Genomic DNA, 14,509 nt, shown 5'->3' with positions numbered 1-14,509 from the left:
CTGAATAAACTGCTTGGTCTTGCTAAGTTTCAAAAACTCCATGCTTGAGAATGGGATTGTAGAGAAGCAGAGGTCTGCAGAGGTGTTCTGTACATCGGTGCTCTGCTGCTGTTTGCTATTTGAAATCCTTATTAATTTAGAGGAACGGTGGTGGCAGAAGCCGATTACTCTGTTGCTGTTAAAATTACTCCCTTATGGACTTTACTGTAGGTTTGCAATTTGGATTTTTTTCCATTATCATCATCACATTCAGGTCTATCTCCACCACTTAGCTGGTTTGCAAAGAATATTTAAGGAAGTTCTCCCAGAAACCGTTCAGTAGCGYTAGAAATGAATGCATCAGCTGCGTTAGGGCACATCTTTTAGGAAGGCAGTGGCTTAGTATCTCAAGGACAATGTTTATAAGGCTTTTCTCAACCTTGCAGTAGTCCTCGGCTGTTACACTTTGCACTCTGCTTTCCAGGTATCAGCAGCCATTGGAGGGCCCATATTACATCTTAAATTCTCATCGGCTGCTCTGCAGTTCGCTCTTTGTCTCAGGGGTTTAAGGTGTCACAGAACCAGTTTAGAGCCATGTTGTATCCCAGATACTTTGCAGTTACCTTCTTCCCCCCCCCCCCMATTTCACTTCTTTGCTTTGCTCTGCCAGTAGTTGGATTTTCCTTGCTTTTCTCCTAGAGACGCCAGGTCAGTGGCATTGCAGCAGAGAGCAGAGCCTCCCTTCCAGCCTTCTGGCAAGGCTGTCTAAAAGGGGGATTCAAAATGCACCGGCCTGCTGCATGCCTGTTTAGCCATGGACTTGGTGCATGCAAAGGAATAGCTCTTTAGTAGCAAAAGGAGCAGGGTATTTTCACAAGGTGACCTCAGGTGACGCCCAAAATTAGGGAAAAGCAGACAAAAGTAGGAGAAGGGAAAGTGAGAATTAATGAGAGCAGAGAAAAGGAGAGGAAGGATCAGAAACTGGGCGAGGAAAGGGGAGAATCAGTTCGTTCCTGTGCTCTGAGCTTTGACTGTCGCATTTGTCCCTCCAGGAGGAAGGTGCAGACCCCACAAGACAGCCTGGAAGAGATGCCTCTGGCCTCAACAAGCCAATCTCCCGTGCAAATGTGGCCTGGCCAAGACAACAAGGAGAGAGAAGAGTGAGCAGCTAGGTCAAGGGGCATAGGCACAAGGCTTCTCTGGGAACTGGCGTTGGCTTTTAGGGTTTCATATCTTGGTGCTTGGGCAGAAATGCAGAAGATCTTCGAAATACTGGGATACCAAAGAGAGGGGAAGCAGTGCACATACGGAGTTTAATGCTGTTTAATGAATAACATGCTTCCCTCGCACTCATCATCTCCAAAACCAACAAGCACGATGTCTCTCAGAGTAGAAACTATTTTCTTGCTTTCTCTATCCAGATAGAAATATTCTCCTTAAGACCAGGTTTAACGATGGAGATAATGCACCTTTAACCTGCACACGTTACAGTGATAGCAAGACACCTCGCTTTTACTGATTGCTGGGAAATAACCTTTTTTGTCCATTTAGAAAGAGAAAAAATGTACGCAGGATGCACTCCTGGCTTCCTTATCCTGCACATCCATGGGACAGACTTGAAGGCACTGGCCTTCATTAGGCACCACAGCCTTGGGAAGTGACTTCAATTCCACATTATACAGGATTTTGTCTTCTTTTTGGACAGAAATTGCTGTGTCAGTTATTGCGATAAACCAGCCTGGAGTTACAGTAACAGCCAGACCCTGCGATATTAAATATGGCTATTTTCTGTTCTCCTTGATATTAATAGTTTTATGTCTTTCTAGGTAAAACATTCTGAACTGAATCTGCTCTAGTTTTAGTAAAGAGGGACAATATAGTTTACAGGTTCAGGGGCTTCCAGTACGTTTTCAGCCCACAGGTCTCTCTCAAAATGCTCTCCTAGGCCCAAGAAAGTGAAATCCAGGCTGGGACCTTGGGGCTTCCCAAACACCTGCAAGTGTGGTTCGCATCGTAGAGCAAACRTAAGGGTCACACTGATGCTGTTGATTGTGTCTTACTGAATCTACATTATGGGTCACACATGCTCTTCCAATTATACAATAAATATATACATGCAGGTAAATGCTGGTTAAGGCTCCCATAGGCTAAAAAAATTGGTCATGAAGCTGCTCTTTGTAGGGCTTTCCTACRCGAGTGAAATGTCTGACGGTTTCTTCGCAGCCTCCCTGAACGCATTGGTTCAGCTGCAAGCCAGAACAGCGCAGTCATCAACGACCGGCTCCAGGAGCTGGTGAAGCTCTTTAAAGAGAGGACTGAAAAGGTGAAAGAGAAGCTGACGGACCCTGATGTCACATCTGACGATGAGACCCCTGTGGCATGTGAGTTGAAGCTGGGTTGGGAGTCTGAAACCAATGACGTTAACTGTTGGGGGGGGGGACTGGAAGTTGCTGGAGAAAATGTAGGTCTGCAGATAGTGGTTGCAGCTTTGAGAAGTTCAAGCAGTAGAAACTGTTATTTGGCTTTCTAAGCTGGAAACTTAACGTCTTCGCTGTCTTCCTAGAAAATCCTCAGGGATTCTCAGGAAGAGAAGCAGATCGCCTTCCTTGCGTATAAAATACGATTTGGGAGCTCTGGGTGAACCAGAGCGGTGAGCATGTACAACATAGGCTCTCCAGGGACACGACTGATGCTTTTACTGAAGTTTCTCATGTTTTGAAAAAAAAGGCTCTAATTCTTCCTCCTAGGAGCATATGGGCCAAGGCCCTAGGCTGGGAATCAGGAGCTTTCTTGTCCCTCCTTCTGGGCGCTTCGGGTGACTTGGTTTGTGCTTTAGGTGTCCATGGAGTCGTTACACTTTCCCGGCTCAGGAGGAAGGCTGTGAAGCTAAATGTATTTCCAGCTTTACAGTCAGTGCTTGGAAATCTTCAGGCTGGGGGGAGCTTCGTGAGCACGGGATATGAAAGCCCCAGGCTTTCACAGCGATCATTTAATTCATGGGTCCCCGCGCACAGTGCGTTTGCAGGAAGATGATAGTTATTTCATTAAAGGTTTAAAACTCTTAAAGCAAATGACCATAAGAAGGTTTTCTGCTGTGGAAAATAATTATATGGATTCTCCCAGCTCCTTCCAAGCAAGCCCCTGCGGAAGCACCGCCGCCTCCCTCGGGAAAGGAGCCGGAGGCGGCCAGGGCGGCGGAGGATGAGCATTACTGCGAGATGCTGTGCTGCACGTTCAAGTACCGGCCCTGGCTGGACCGTGTGAAAAACTACCAGTTCCCAAGCAGCATAGACCCGCTCACCAGTGAGTGACTGAGAAAGGCTCTTCCTGCTTCGGTCGTGAGAAACCTGGCGGTGGAAGGAGAGAGGGAAAGGGAAGGGGAGCAGGCGAGGAACTGCAAGAAATGGGAAGTAACGGAGAAGGGCAGGAAGCTAAGAAAGGGCTGCTTTATGCTTAGATGTGACTGAAAAAAATCAGAATTATAGATTCCATTGTTATCCATAGGCTTTTCTAAACAGTCCCTGATGGCTGTGACTGTCAGGAGCATTACCAGGCAGTGAAGGGCTGGCGTATTTCTGCTTTTCGACCCGATCAGTGGACAGACATAGTCACTGTACCGTGCAAACCCCACAGGAATTTGGCTTCTTCCTGTGACAAACAGTATTCACTTTGCATTTAGAGTCCCGCTCTTCCATCCTTGTGCTGGAACCTGCTTGGCACTTGCATTCGAATACCGTAGAGAGGGCTGAAATCTTCTGCAGGTTTCATGGGAGACATCACTGTACTCAGGGCAGGACAGGAGATGAAAAATTCCATGTTTGGTGGATTCAAATGACTTTGGGAAGTGTTGCTAGCTGATCCAGGCCCGTGTTTCCCTGTGCACAGACCTGATGTACGTGCTGTGGCTGTTCTTCGTTGTTCTGGCCTGGAACTGGAACTGCTGGCTGATTCCCGTCCGCTGGGCCTTTCCCTACCAAACTCCGGGAAACATCCACTACTGGCTGCTTGTGGACTATCTCTGCGACCTCATCTACCTCCTGGACATCGTCGTCTTTCAGATCCGTCTCCAGTTTGTCCGAGGGGGAGACGTAATAGTGAGTGGTAGCACGCGTTGCCTCCCGTGGAGGCAAACTCCTCTAAGGGTCCTTGGCTGATGTCGGGGACCTCCCGACTCCATCACCCAGAGTGGCGAGGAAGGCTTTGGTCGTAGGTATTTGAAATAAGCCCTGCCAGCTACCAAGCAGCTCTCCCGTCACAGGTAAAAAGGAGATTTACTCCTTTGCACCCCTTGCCATCAGGAATGGGTCTGTTCTTGTGAGAAGCAAGAATTGCAAGCAGCTCTTCTGCCGTGCGACTGATAAGCTGGCAGCCTTTTTATCCTTCGAATGTATATATTTTTCCCATAAAGTCAGTGCCTGCCCACTCAGAAAACGCGTGGTCCCCGGCACCCTGCGGGATCTGGGATGCTCAGACGTCAGCCCAGGTGGCTGCTGCTCCGTGGTGGTAGCTCCGCAGGGCAGTTCTGCCAAAGACGAGCGAGACACGTGCTGTTCGGCTCCGGCGTAGCCAGCAGCTTATATGCCTCTAGCTAAGAGCAAACGGCATAATCAGTTCGGGGTTTAATTCCCTAGAGCACGGCTGGGCAATATGTTTTGGTGACGGGAGAAAAGGAGTTGCAATCTGAATGCGTAGGTCACTTGTCCGAGATGTAGGACGGAAGTGAAAGCCCTTGATTTCATTTCCAAATCCAGTGCAATAAGGTGTGAAAAACAGAGCCCTGGAGGTCCAGCCTTCCCCTTGTCCGAGCAACCACGCAGACAGAAAGGCTCTTCCCGCGAGCTCTGAAGCGTGGAGCGTGTTCCCCTTCGAGGGGCAAAGCGGGGAAGCACGGTGGGCCTGTGCTTGGGCTTACCTTCCTTTCTACAAGTGATGATCTCTCTTTCTCTCTCCTGTTCCCAACCAGAGCGATAAAAAGGCCATGAGAGAGAACTACCTGAAATCACAACGCTTTAAGGTCTGGCACATTTTATTTCCCTGTCCTGTCCGTTTTGCTGTTGTAAGGGCACCCGTGATGCAGCTCTGTTTTTGAAGACATGCACTGCTGCGTGTTCAAAGCCAATTCGAATATTAATTTGAACCTTTGAAGTATTTTCAAGCGCGGGTGGGTCTTTCGGTGCTCTAGAGGAGGTGCTTGAGCTGACCCGCTTGGCTGTGAAGTGGGAAGAACGGCTGTTAGGGCCCTGCTCTCTCCACGTGTGTACCCRGATGGACCCTACACGTATGAGACAGGACCACAAGGCTTGTAGCACACGAGGACTGCCRAAGCGTGACGCCCCCGAGGCCCCCTTGTAGCTCTTCCCGGTTTGATGGGGGTGGTGGTGCAGACAAGCCCTGCCGTGCTTGCGGTTCACCGCAGGGGGTTCGCTTTTTTGGCTGGATTTCAGATGGATGTGCTGTGCCTCCTTCCTCTGGACTTCTTCTACTTCAAAGTTGGGGTCAATCCGCTCCTACGTTTCCCTCGCTGTCTGAAGGTAAGTCGGAGCTTACAAAATAACTCAGAAGATCATTTTAAGTGGCTATAACAGAGTCCAGCACTGTTTTGGACAAGTAATTGCTTGCTAGACATGGAAGCAAAGTCTTAGAGAGGAACTATTGATGAAATATTTTATTTCAATCCTAAAACACACTCGTATTTTAATAAAAGGGCACGTACAGATCGTAATCACAAGCTGTCCTTGGTGGTTCCTACTGCAGGGTGACTGTATGAGTAAAATGGAAGGAGAAACTAGGGGTTTTTTAAGGGGATACAGTGCTAAAATGTGATGCTCCCAATTGGTTGCTCATGGAAATTGCTCAAAAGAAGCTCGCAGTTGTGGCTGCTGGAAGCTGAAGCATGCTGCTCTTCTTCTCTTCTCAGTACATGGCCTTCTTTGAGTTTAATAACCGCCTCGAGGCTATCCTGAGCAAGGCATACATCTACAGGTGAGAGAAACTACAGATGAGTTATTTATCCAGGGAGATATTGTGGACTGGCTGTTTATTAGCAGGGAAACAAGTTCCCTTTGGGTTGGCTCACCAATTCTGAGTTCCCCACTTAGTTTCTTACGCTTCCCCGTATTTGACAAAATGTGCCTCAGTAATTCCAGCCTTTTTTTCTCTGAAGGCTGATGTGCGCATCATGCTACAAGACAGGTGCCAGCGGCATGGGGACGTGTGGGTCCTGGAGCCCACACACATATGATTCCTCCTCCCCAGAGCACTGGGAACAGCACTGTTCACAATGAACAGTTGGAACCAGCAGTTAAGCTGCTTTTTCTTCAATTTTCTGAGAGTTGCATGGTGTTTTTGCTGCATGATTGCTGGAGAGAACCGTGGGGCACCGCACATTTGGGAGCGCTCCGATTCCTGGGTTAGCAGGACTTAGGCTGTCAAAACTCAGCTCATCTCCCTAAAACTCCTATCTCCTTTTACTCGTGACATTTTGGAGATGTCAGGTATGTTTCTTCCAGCAGATAACGTATTATCTTCCCTCTTGTTTTTTCTTTTTCTTTTTCTTTCTTTTCCTTTTTTTTTTTTTTTTTTTTTTGACAGAGTGATTCGGACCACTGCCTACTTACTCTACAGTTTGCATGTGAACTCCTGCCTCTATTATTGGGCCTCAGCATATGAAGGACTGGGCTCCACAACTTGGGTCTATGATGGGGAAGGAAACAGGTACAAACCAGGCCTTAGATCCTCATGTGGTACAACCTAGAGTGATGAGCAGGAGCGAAAGAGAAGGCGTTAGGATGCAGCTGGGTTCCTAAAAATCTTGATGTAAGGTGGATGCCCTGGGAGGAAGGATGAGTAGAGAAGGAGAATAGCTGGAACAAGAGGGTTGGAATGAGAAATCAGTGCAGCTGAAATAAGGTGCTGCAAGGCTGTGGCTGGATTGAGCTCTAAGGCAACCTGTTCAAAAACATGTTGAAAACCACTTCTTCTTTTCCTCCTAGTTACATCCGCTGTTATTACTGGGCAGTCAAAACCCTCATCACCATTGGGGGCTTGCCAGACCCCAGGACGCTCTTTGAGATCGTCTTCCAGCTGCTGAACTATTTCACGGGCGTCTTTGCTTTCTCTGTCATGATAGGCCAGGTGGGTGGGAATCTCCATTTCCCATGAGGTGCCATTTTACCATCCCTTCCCAAAGCTGGGATGCCATGYGATGGCAAGCAGGTCTTCTCACTCTCAGACAGGGAAAAATTTTGGTCCAMTTGGTTCATTCTACAGTTATTCCCAGGTTTGGAATGCTTTGCTGATGCAAGGGCTCTTTAGCTCAGCATCAACAGTGGCCAAAAAAAAGAATTGGGAGATGCTAAAAACCCTCTGTTCGGGTTCAATGTGTATCTGCATTCATGTTCTCTAGACCACTTAACCAGCATGATGGATAAGTAGCAACAAATAAACTGTCTCTTCCAACTCTTCCTCCGATTCAGATGAGAGATGTGGTTGGCGCTGCTACGGCAGGGCAAACTTACTATCGGAGCTGCATGGACAGTACTATCAAATACATGAACTTCTACAAAATCCCCCGAGTTGTTCAGAATCGGGTCAAAACGTGGTACGAGTACACGTGGCATTCCCAAGGCATGCTAGGTGAGCACCAATTGCTTTGGGGGTTAATGTCTTTATAACGCTCGCACTGTTTAGCTGTGATTATTTGGCAGAGCTAAAATATTACTGTCAAAACAGCAATAGGGCATTAGCACTGCAGGTTCAGGATGTCACTTATTTTGCTCTTTTCTCTATATGTCCTTGTTTGCCCACCTATATAACGTGTTGGGCTGCTGCCAGGATGCAGAGTTGCGGTGAGCTGGCATCACTCACAGCTCACACCCATCCCAGCATCGCCACTCTCTGTCCACGAGCGGAGAACAGTGACTTGAAATCACCGGCCAAATCATGGCAAAGAACTCCACCAAGTCATCCCACCAGCAAAATCATCCTGGCTCTGGCAATCTGGCAGAAATACCCTGCGCCAAGCTGAGTGGGAAGAGTGGAGTGCAGACCAGCCTCCATGACGTGCCTTTGTGGCAGGACTCCTCTGTGGGATCCCCTGCCCGGTCCCCTATGGACTCCTGGACCAACTCTCCAGGGTCATAAATATATAGGTTTGGGCTTGCTGTRAGGTATGGCCTAAAGACAGGCTTGTTTTACTCCTGTAAGCCGTCAGGGCAGGGAAAACAGAAGGGCTGGCCAATGCCACGCATCTGCTTTTAGACCTGTGGGTTCCCAGGCCCACAAAAGTTCAAGGAGACCTTCCTGGTTAAGCTGACTCCCACATTTTGCTGCCAAAATGTGGGCAACTTTCCCACTTAGACATCAAAGACACGCTCTGCCACTTTGGATAAAATGCTGTGAATAGCCTGTTTTGCGTTCTCCACCTCTCGCAGATGAGTCAGAGCTGTTGGTGCAGCTGCCGGACAAGATGAGGCTGGATATTGCGATCGATGTGAACTACAAAATCGTGAGCAAAGTGGCACTTTTCCAGGTACCGCTCGCGCTTGCAGGCCCGGACACGGGGAACGGGGCGTGCTGCGGCACACTAACGGCGCTGTCGGCTTTATTTTGCTTCAGGGCTGCGACAGGCAGATGATCTTTGACATGCTGAAGCGGCTCAGATCGGTTGTCTACCTACCTAATGACTACGTGTGCAAGAAGGTAAGGAGCCACTTGACCTCTCTAATCCCTCCAGCGTCTCGGCAGCATCGTGTCTGAGCTGGACGCTCGTCACCACGTGCTATGGCCCCAGGATAGAGGTGCAAGGAGCTGYACAGATACCAAAGAAACCCAAAAGGAGGTGGAGGGTGAACCCTAAGGAAGGGTGAAAGCTGGGTCTGGCCAAGCACCGCAGGAGCTGAGCCACTTCAGGGCGAGGAAATTCAGAGCAAAAACCCCTTCAAGCAGCAATTAGTAGTGTCGCTCCTGATCCTCCTGTGCAGAGACTGACCTCTTCTGCCGCAGCCCCGAACAGCAGGAGCGCTGGGAAAAGTATGCTGGGTTGGAGTAGGYTTTGGGGTTAGGTGAGGATGCTTGGAGGGAATATCATCCACACAGAGCAGCTTGCACGCTTGGAGAGAGCAATACGAATAGGYGGACGGGGTGTCCATCAGGAGATCTCCTTGTTTTCCCTTTGGCGCTTTCCGGGCACGCAGGGACAAGCCGTGCACCCCGCACAGCCTGCTCCCRTCTGCGTTGCAGGGAGAAATCGGCCGTGAGATGTACATCATCCAGGCGGGCCAAGTGCAGGTGCTCGGGGGACCCGATGGCAAAAGCGTGCTGGTAACTCTGAAAGCCGGATCCGTGTTTGGAGAAATAAGGTCAGCGAAGCATCGCTGGGGAAATACAGCGGATCAGCACGGGGAGACTAAGGCGGGAGGTGCGCAGAGCAGCAGGGTTTGGGAAACGAGGCTTCAGGAAGGCAGATCGTCGCTCTGATCTTTGCAATTAAAAGCCATAAGCACTGCGCAGCGCCTGCCGCATGAACRTCCGCTGCAGCGTTTTATTGGTGCTTTTAAACATTGCTGTCATCCTGCCCGACCAAGGAGCTAGTTATAGTTTAATGACAGTTAAATGTTAAATGAAGGGAAAGAAAAACAAATAAGGGAAGGTGGGTTGCTAGTCAGAAACAGCCCCGGGGTCTCAACGCCCTTTGCATGGGTGCTCAAAGTGCTGCACCAACTCGTCGCGCAGTGCTGGAGCACGCTTCCCCACAGCCCACTGCATATTAACCCGTTTCAAATTGCAATATTTAAAATTTACAAACAAGCAAGTCGGGTTTTTATATCGCGTTTCCTGCCAACGTTTCACAGCATTCTTAAAATGCCAGGCTTGCAAAACTTCACTGTGGGTAAAAATTAAACCGTGCCCGCTCTGAAATAGTGTGTCGGAGGCACGTGGTGGGAAAGCTGAGATGYGAAAATGTGAACGTTGCATCGAGCCTGTTAACAGCAGCTCTAACATCTCTCGGCGTTTTACGCAGCTTGCTGGCGGCAGGAGGGGGGAATCGCCGAACGGCAAACGTCATAGCTCACGGCTTCGCTAATCTTTTCATTTTGGATAAGAAGGACTTGAACGAAATTTTGGTGCATTATCCAGAGTCTCAAAAACTGCTGCGTAGAAAAGCTAAGTGAGTGCCAGGTTGCTCTCTAGCCCGCGGGTCCTTAGAAAGACGGAGCAGAGATCTCAGAATCGGTGGGAAGATCGCGCTCTCTCCAGAAGCCGCGTGCAAAGCGGTGGGAAAATGCAGGCTGCATCCGCCAAAGCCTGTGGGCCCGTTTCCCTCTGGGCGTAAAGACCCCAGAAGTGAAACACGCTCAAGCCTAAGGAAAGTCTGAGGAAGACAAAACCTGATTTTAAAGGAGCTGCTGGTGAGGCAGCAGAGGGCACCCGTCCCTYGCAGTTAGCTACCGCCGGCGCTGCGGGCGCTGCTGTCTCGTGAGAGCGAGAGAGCCCAAACGTGCTGTTTTGCAGCTTTCCGCAAAAAAAAAAAAAAAAAAAAAGAGCTATTCCTATGATACCAGGTCAGAGCTAATGAGGGGTGAGATGGCGTTTTTCGTGATATTTTTGAGCCCATAAAGCTTCATCACACAGAATGAACGCGATTTGGGGACAAACTTGGCCAAAGTATATTCATTTAAAATGTTATTAAAATAGCCTCTTTGGTTTTAGCATTGCTTAGATTTTCTAGTCCATCCTTGCTAAGGCTTTAGAGTTCCCTTTACAATAAAATCACGATCTTCYGGCATTATAAAACCAAGCTAATATAACGTATCCCCGGACAGAAATCACCTCTTGTTTTTCTTGTTGCAGGAAAATGCTGAAAAACAATAACAAACCCAAAGATGAGAAAGGAGCACCCGGAGACTCACTGATCATTCCCCCAAGACCTGAGACGCCAAAACTCTTCCAGGCCGCCCTGGCTGCTGCAGGGAGGATGGGAGGCAAAGGGAAGCTCGCTCACCTCCGGTGGAAGCTCAAGGAGCTGAAAGCAATGCAGGCCATGCAGGTCAGGAGAAAGGATGGGAATTTGGGCGTGCTTCATTAACTGCCAAATTGCTGCTCTCCGCTATGGGTTCCAGGGTTCGAGTAAGGGTCTCACGGAGCTTATATCTAGCCTAGACACCATCAAGCCTAGCATCTCGGTCCTTGCTTTTGCTTTTCTCCAACTAGGACAGTCAAAAGGCTGCCGAAGGCACCTTGAAGAACTGAACTCAGACCGTCAAGCTGAGTCTGAAGGAGCATGGATAAACAGGAAGGGCTAACCCAACCAGGTTATATATGACCTTGAGAGAGGGTCATCGTCCCCTGTGCTCATGCATTAGTTTGTTTTGCAACACAAAAGGGAAACACAATACTTTTTTTGCCCAATATTTGGCAATSTTAAGCCTCATTCTAGTTGGCTGGGATACAGCCACAGAATAAAGTTTCACGTATTCCGCAGTCCTAGAGCCGYTCATAACTGATCGATGGGCTGGTGGGATGGACAGTGATGCCGACATCCAGAGTCAATGGGGCAGGCAATATCTGCGAAGCTTTCACAGCGTGGTTTGGGCAGAGCCATGCACCAGCAGACACACTGCCCTTCCAGCTCTGTGTGATTCGGAATGAAATTGCCCTTAGTTTTGTGTCATAAACGACTGAAATGCCCGCCAGTTCTTGGGGTTTTTTTCCACTCTCTTTGCTAATCTCATAAAAAAGATGATATCTCCATGCAGACCTTCTTATTAATCTCCGCAATGCGGAGTTATACAGACTGTCACATCTGAAGGCGTAAAAACAGGAGAGCTGAAACAGCAGGCGAGGTGAAGCGTGCTGTGGCCTTGATGGTGGGGTAAACATCTAGGGAGACGCAGAGAACCGTGAATGCATTTCGACAGTCCTTCACAAAAGCGTGGCGAGATTTCCTACAACTCAGAGTTTAACCGAATGAAACATGAGTTAAAAGCTGCCCAGATGATGACAGCACCAAAATCCATCACCGCTAGGTGCATCTATTGAGAGCCCCAGTTGAAAGGACCTTTGGCTTTGTCCCTCACCAGGGGCATGTTCAGAGAAGGGTTTTCTGAACCTGCTGCTGCTTGTCCCTAACGGGAGAAATTTGAGCCTTAAGACAGGATAGTCTGGGGTTGATTTCATCAGGACAACAGTTTTGCAAAGTTATTGCCAAGACAAACCCATGCAAATGCCCTAATGCTTCAGGAGCATAAAAAGAGTTAGAGTACAGGGTACGAGAAAGCTTCTTTGCACTAATCTCTGCACACTTATCTCAAGATACTGAGGTTATAATCTAGCTTCTCTTCTCTCAGTGATAATTTTTTGCAGCAAGTGAAATCCTGAAGATGAGGTCTGGTGTGGTAAAACTCTCCAGAACACCTTGCCGTCTTTGACGGATGGCCAAAGGCACAAACTGGTATAGCCCTGGTTGGTGTAGCCCTGCTTGTAGCTCGGGATAGTGGCTAAGAGACCTGGCCGTGGACCTGAGTCTCCTTACGTTTTGCCTTTTTTGGGTTGCAGGATTCCAGTTTCAGTCCAATTCCACCAAAATCACCAGTACACCGGCGATCGCCTACGGCCTCCCCCAAAGCAGACACTCCGAAGGGAGAAGAAATCRTCACAACGTCTTCGGACAATTTAGTCACTATGCGTGTGATTTCAGCGCCACAAGAGGACGAAGAGATACTCTCTGCTGAGATTTCGGAGATAGAGGAAGCAAAATGAAAAACTAGCGAATTCTGGGGCCAACGCCGTGGGTAGAAATCAGACAAATAGACATTTTTCCTCGTTAACAATTTCCACGCGGTGGCTATAGGCTTTGCTAACTACAGATGTCGATAGGCTCTGCCTTTCTTGTCTACTTAGACCTTCACCCACTGCTGATAAAACCCACTACTCCAAGCAATCGATTTTTACCACTCTGGGTGGTTAATGAATGTCTGTTCTGATAAAGTATGAAGAGTTATTCTCCTCCGAAATCTGAGTCATTGCTTAGCCAGAGACAAATACAAAGRAAAAAAAAAAAAAAAAACAAATTCCTCTGTTGGCCTCAAGGTTGTCACGAGCAGTTACTGAGTGATTCATCCGGAAAGGATTTGAGTTAGTCTCACAAGCTGAGCAGAGACCAAATCGTACTGTAGCGAAAAAAATCAAAGTCCGCCCCGGCATGCGCAGGCTGCAAGGCAGGTGAGGATCCCTTTCTGCTGCGCTCAGGAYGCGGTTCCACGTAGGTGTAGCTGCGTTAGAGGATGCAAAAAATGAGCAGAACTGTAAGAGACGCAATCCATGAGGAAGGAGTGGACAAGAGAAAGTCCTCTGGTGCGTGAAGAGTAATTCAGGTTTACCGCTGGAAAGAAGAGTGACTGCCAGGCACGGACTGCCAGGGCGGTTTTGGGCTCTCCATCATTGGCAGCTTCTAAGGACAGATTTGATGACCATCTTTTGGGGTTGACGGAAGTATAACTGGGGCCGTCTTGGACCAGGCGGTGGCCTCTGCAGAGCCATTCCAGCCTTGGTTTTCCRTGGTTCTGCCAACTCAGAAGAGGAAAACGGAATTAGGAAGGTGAAAAGCCTTGCTGATTTCCAGCTGGACCAGGGAAGAAACGCGAGATGAGTGCTATCCTCCCCAAGCCAGTATCCCACATTCAGCCAGAGCTGGCCACGTGCCAGCGGACGTGCCGTTGATCCCACGGCACGTTGGTCATCGCGTGCCTCCCTGCGCTCCCATGACCCATCGGCCCTTCGGACGGCCCATTTCCAAGCCCTTCCCGTCCCTTTGTAGGATCTCAGCCGCTTTGCCTCCACAGGAGCTGCTCTCGCTTTGGACAGTATCCGTCGTTGTCCGAGGGCGCTCGTCAACGCCTCGGTTCCCCGCTCGACGGCGAGACGTGCGGGGCCGGGACAGGACGCTGGGAGGGAAGGCGAGTGCCCCGGGCTAACGCTCTTTCTCCAACGTTAGCAATCCTTCAGCTTCCTTAACCTCGCYGTTACTCTAAGGCAAGCTGCCGAGCAGAGACGCAACGACCGCGTGCAGGAMTCAGGCTTCCCAGACGGATAAAGTCCGGCCCGGCCTCCCGCATCCGCCGGCAGCCCCGCTCGTTTTTTCTCTCCATTGATATTTATTCTAATACAAAAACACGAGTGCTGCTCTCCTTGGACGAGGTGGCGGCAGCCGGGCGACGCTCGACTGGGAGAAGACGCCAGTCATCTGCCCCGGGTTTCTGCTCGCCGGGTGCCTGCGGCATCGCCTGCGCCGTCGCACGGAGCCGCTTTTCCTTCCTTCGGAGGAGCTGCGCCGTGCTGCGCGGAGCAGTGGCCGAGCCAGAGGCGAGGGAGATTTCGGCTGTCGAGCAAAAACCCGGAGGGGCGCTGCAGGTCTGGCGGGTCTGCCCGCGAAACGGCAGAGCCGCGACTGGACGGGCTCCCGGGGCGGGCGTCACCTGCGCCTCGAAACCTGCCGAATTCCTCTTCCCGCCAAGCCCCTTCCGATGCTCGC

At 49.7% G+C, this 14,509-nt stretch overlaps 1 protein-coding gene across 1 annotated transcript in view; it reads left to right on the top strand.

Annotated features, from left to right (window-relative positions):
* Nucleotides 1-14,154, top strand: part of CNGB1 (cyclic nucleotide gated channel subunit beta 1) — a 28,247-nt gene extending 14,093 nt beyond the window's left edge. Inside the window, exons 18-33 of the mRNA XM_085315193.1 lie at nucleotides 1,032-1,139; nucleotides 2,203-2,360; nucleotides 3,103-3,282; nucleotides 3,865-4,073; nucleotides 4,943-4,993; nucleotides 5,424-5,510; nucleotides 5,897-5,961; nucleotides 6,571-6,693; nucleotides 6,972-7,113; nucleotides 7,455-7,614; nucleotides 8,412-8,509; nucleotides 8,596-8,679; nucleotides 9,220-9,338; nucleotides 10,001-10,147; nucleotides 10,831-11,026; nucleotides 12,535-14,154. Of these exons, the coding sequence (XP_085171319.1) occupies nucleotides 1,032-1,139; nucleotides 2,203-2,360; nucleotides 3,103-3,282; nucleotides 3,865-4,073; nucleotides 4,943-4,993; nucleotides 5,424-5,510; nucleotides 5,897-5,961; nucleotides 6,571-6,693; nucleotides 6,972-7,113; nucleotides 7,455-7,614; nucleotides 8,412-8,509; nucleotides 8,596-8,679; nucleotides 9,220-9,338; nucleotides 10,001-10,147; nucleotides 10,831-11,026; nucleotides 12,535-12,738 (2,131 nt within the window). The 3' untranslated portion in view covers nucleotides 12,739-14,154. The remainder of the gene's footprint in view (nucleotides 1-1,031; nucleotides 1,140-2,202; nucleotides 2,361-3,102; nucleotides 3,283-3,864; nucleotides 4,074-4,942; nucleotides 4,994-5,423; nucleotides 5,511-5,896; nucleotides 5,962-6,570; nucleotides 6,694-6,971; nucleotides 7,114-7,454; nucleotides 7,615-8,411; nucleotides 8,510-8,595; nucleotides 8,680-9,219; nucleotides 9,339-10,000; nucleotides 10,148-10,830; nucleotides 11,027-12,534) is intronic.
* Nucleotides 14,155-14,509: the final 355 nt, after the last annotated feature.

The sequence above is a fragment of the Rhea americana genome, unplaced genomic scaffold (assembly GCF_003343005.1).
Source record: "Rhea americana isolate MKP2758 unplaced genomic scaffold, rheAme1 scaffold_421, whole genome shotgun sequence".
NCBI lineage: Eukaryota > Metazoa > Chordata > Aves > Rheiformes > Rheidae > Rhea > Rhea americana.
This window is presented reverse-complemented; position numbering and strand designations above follow the sequence as displayed.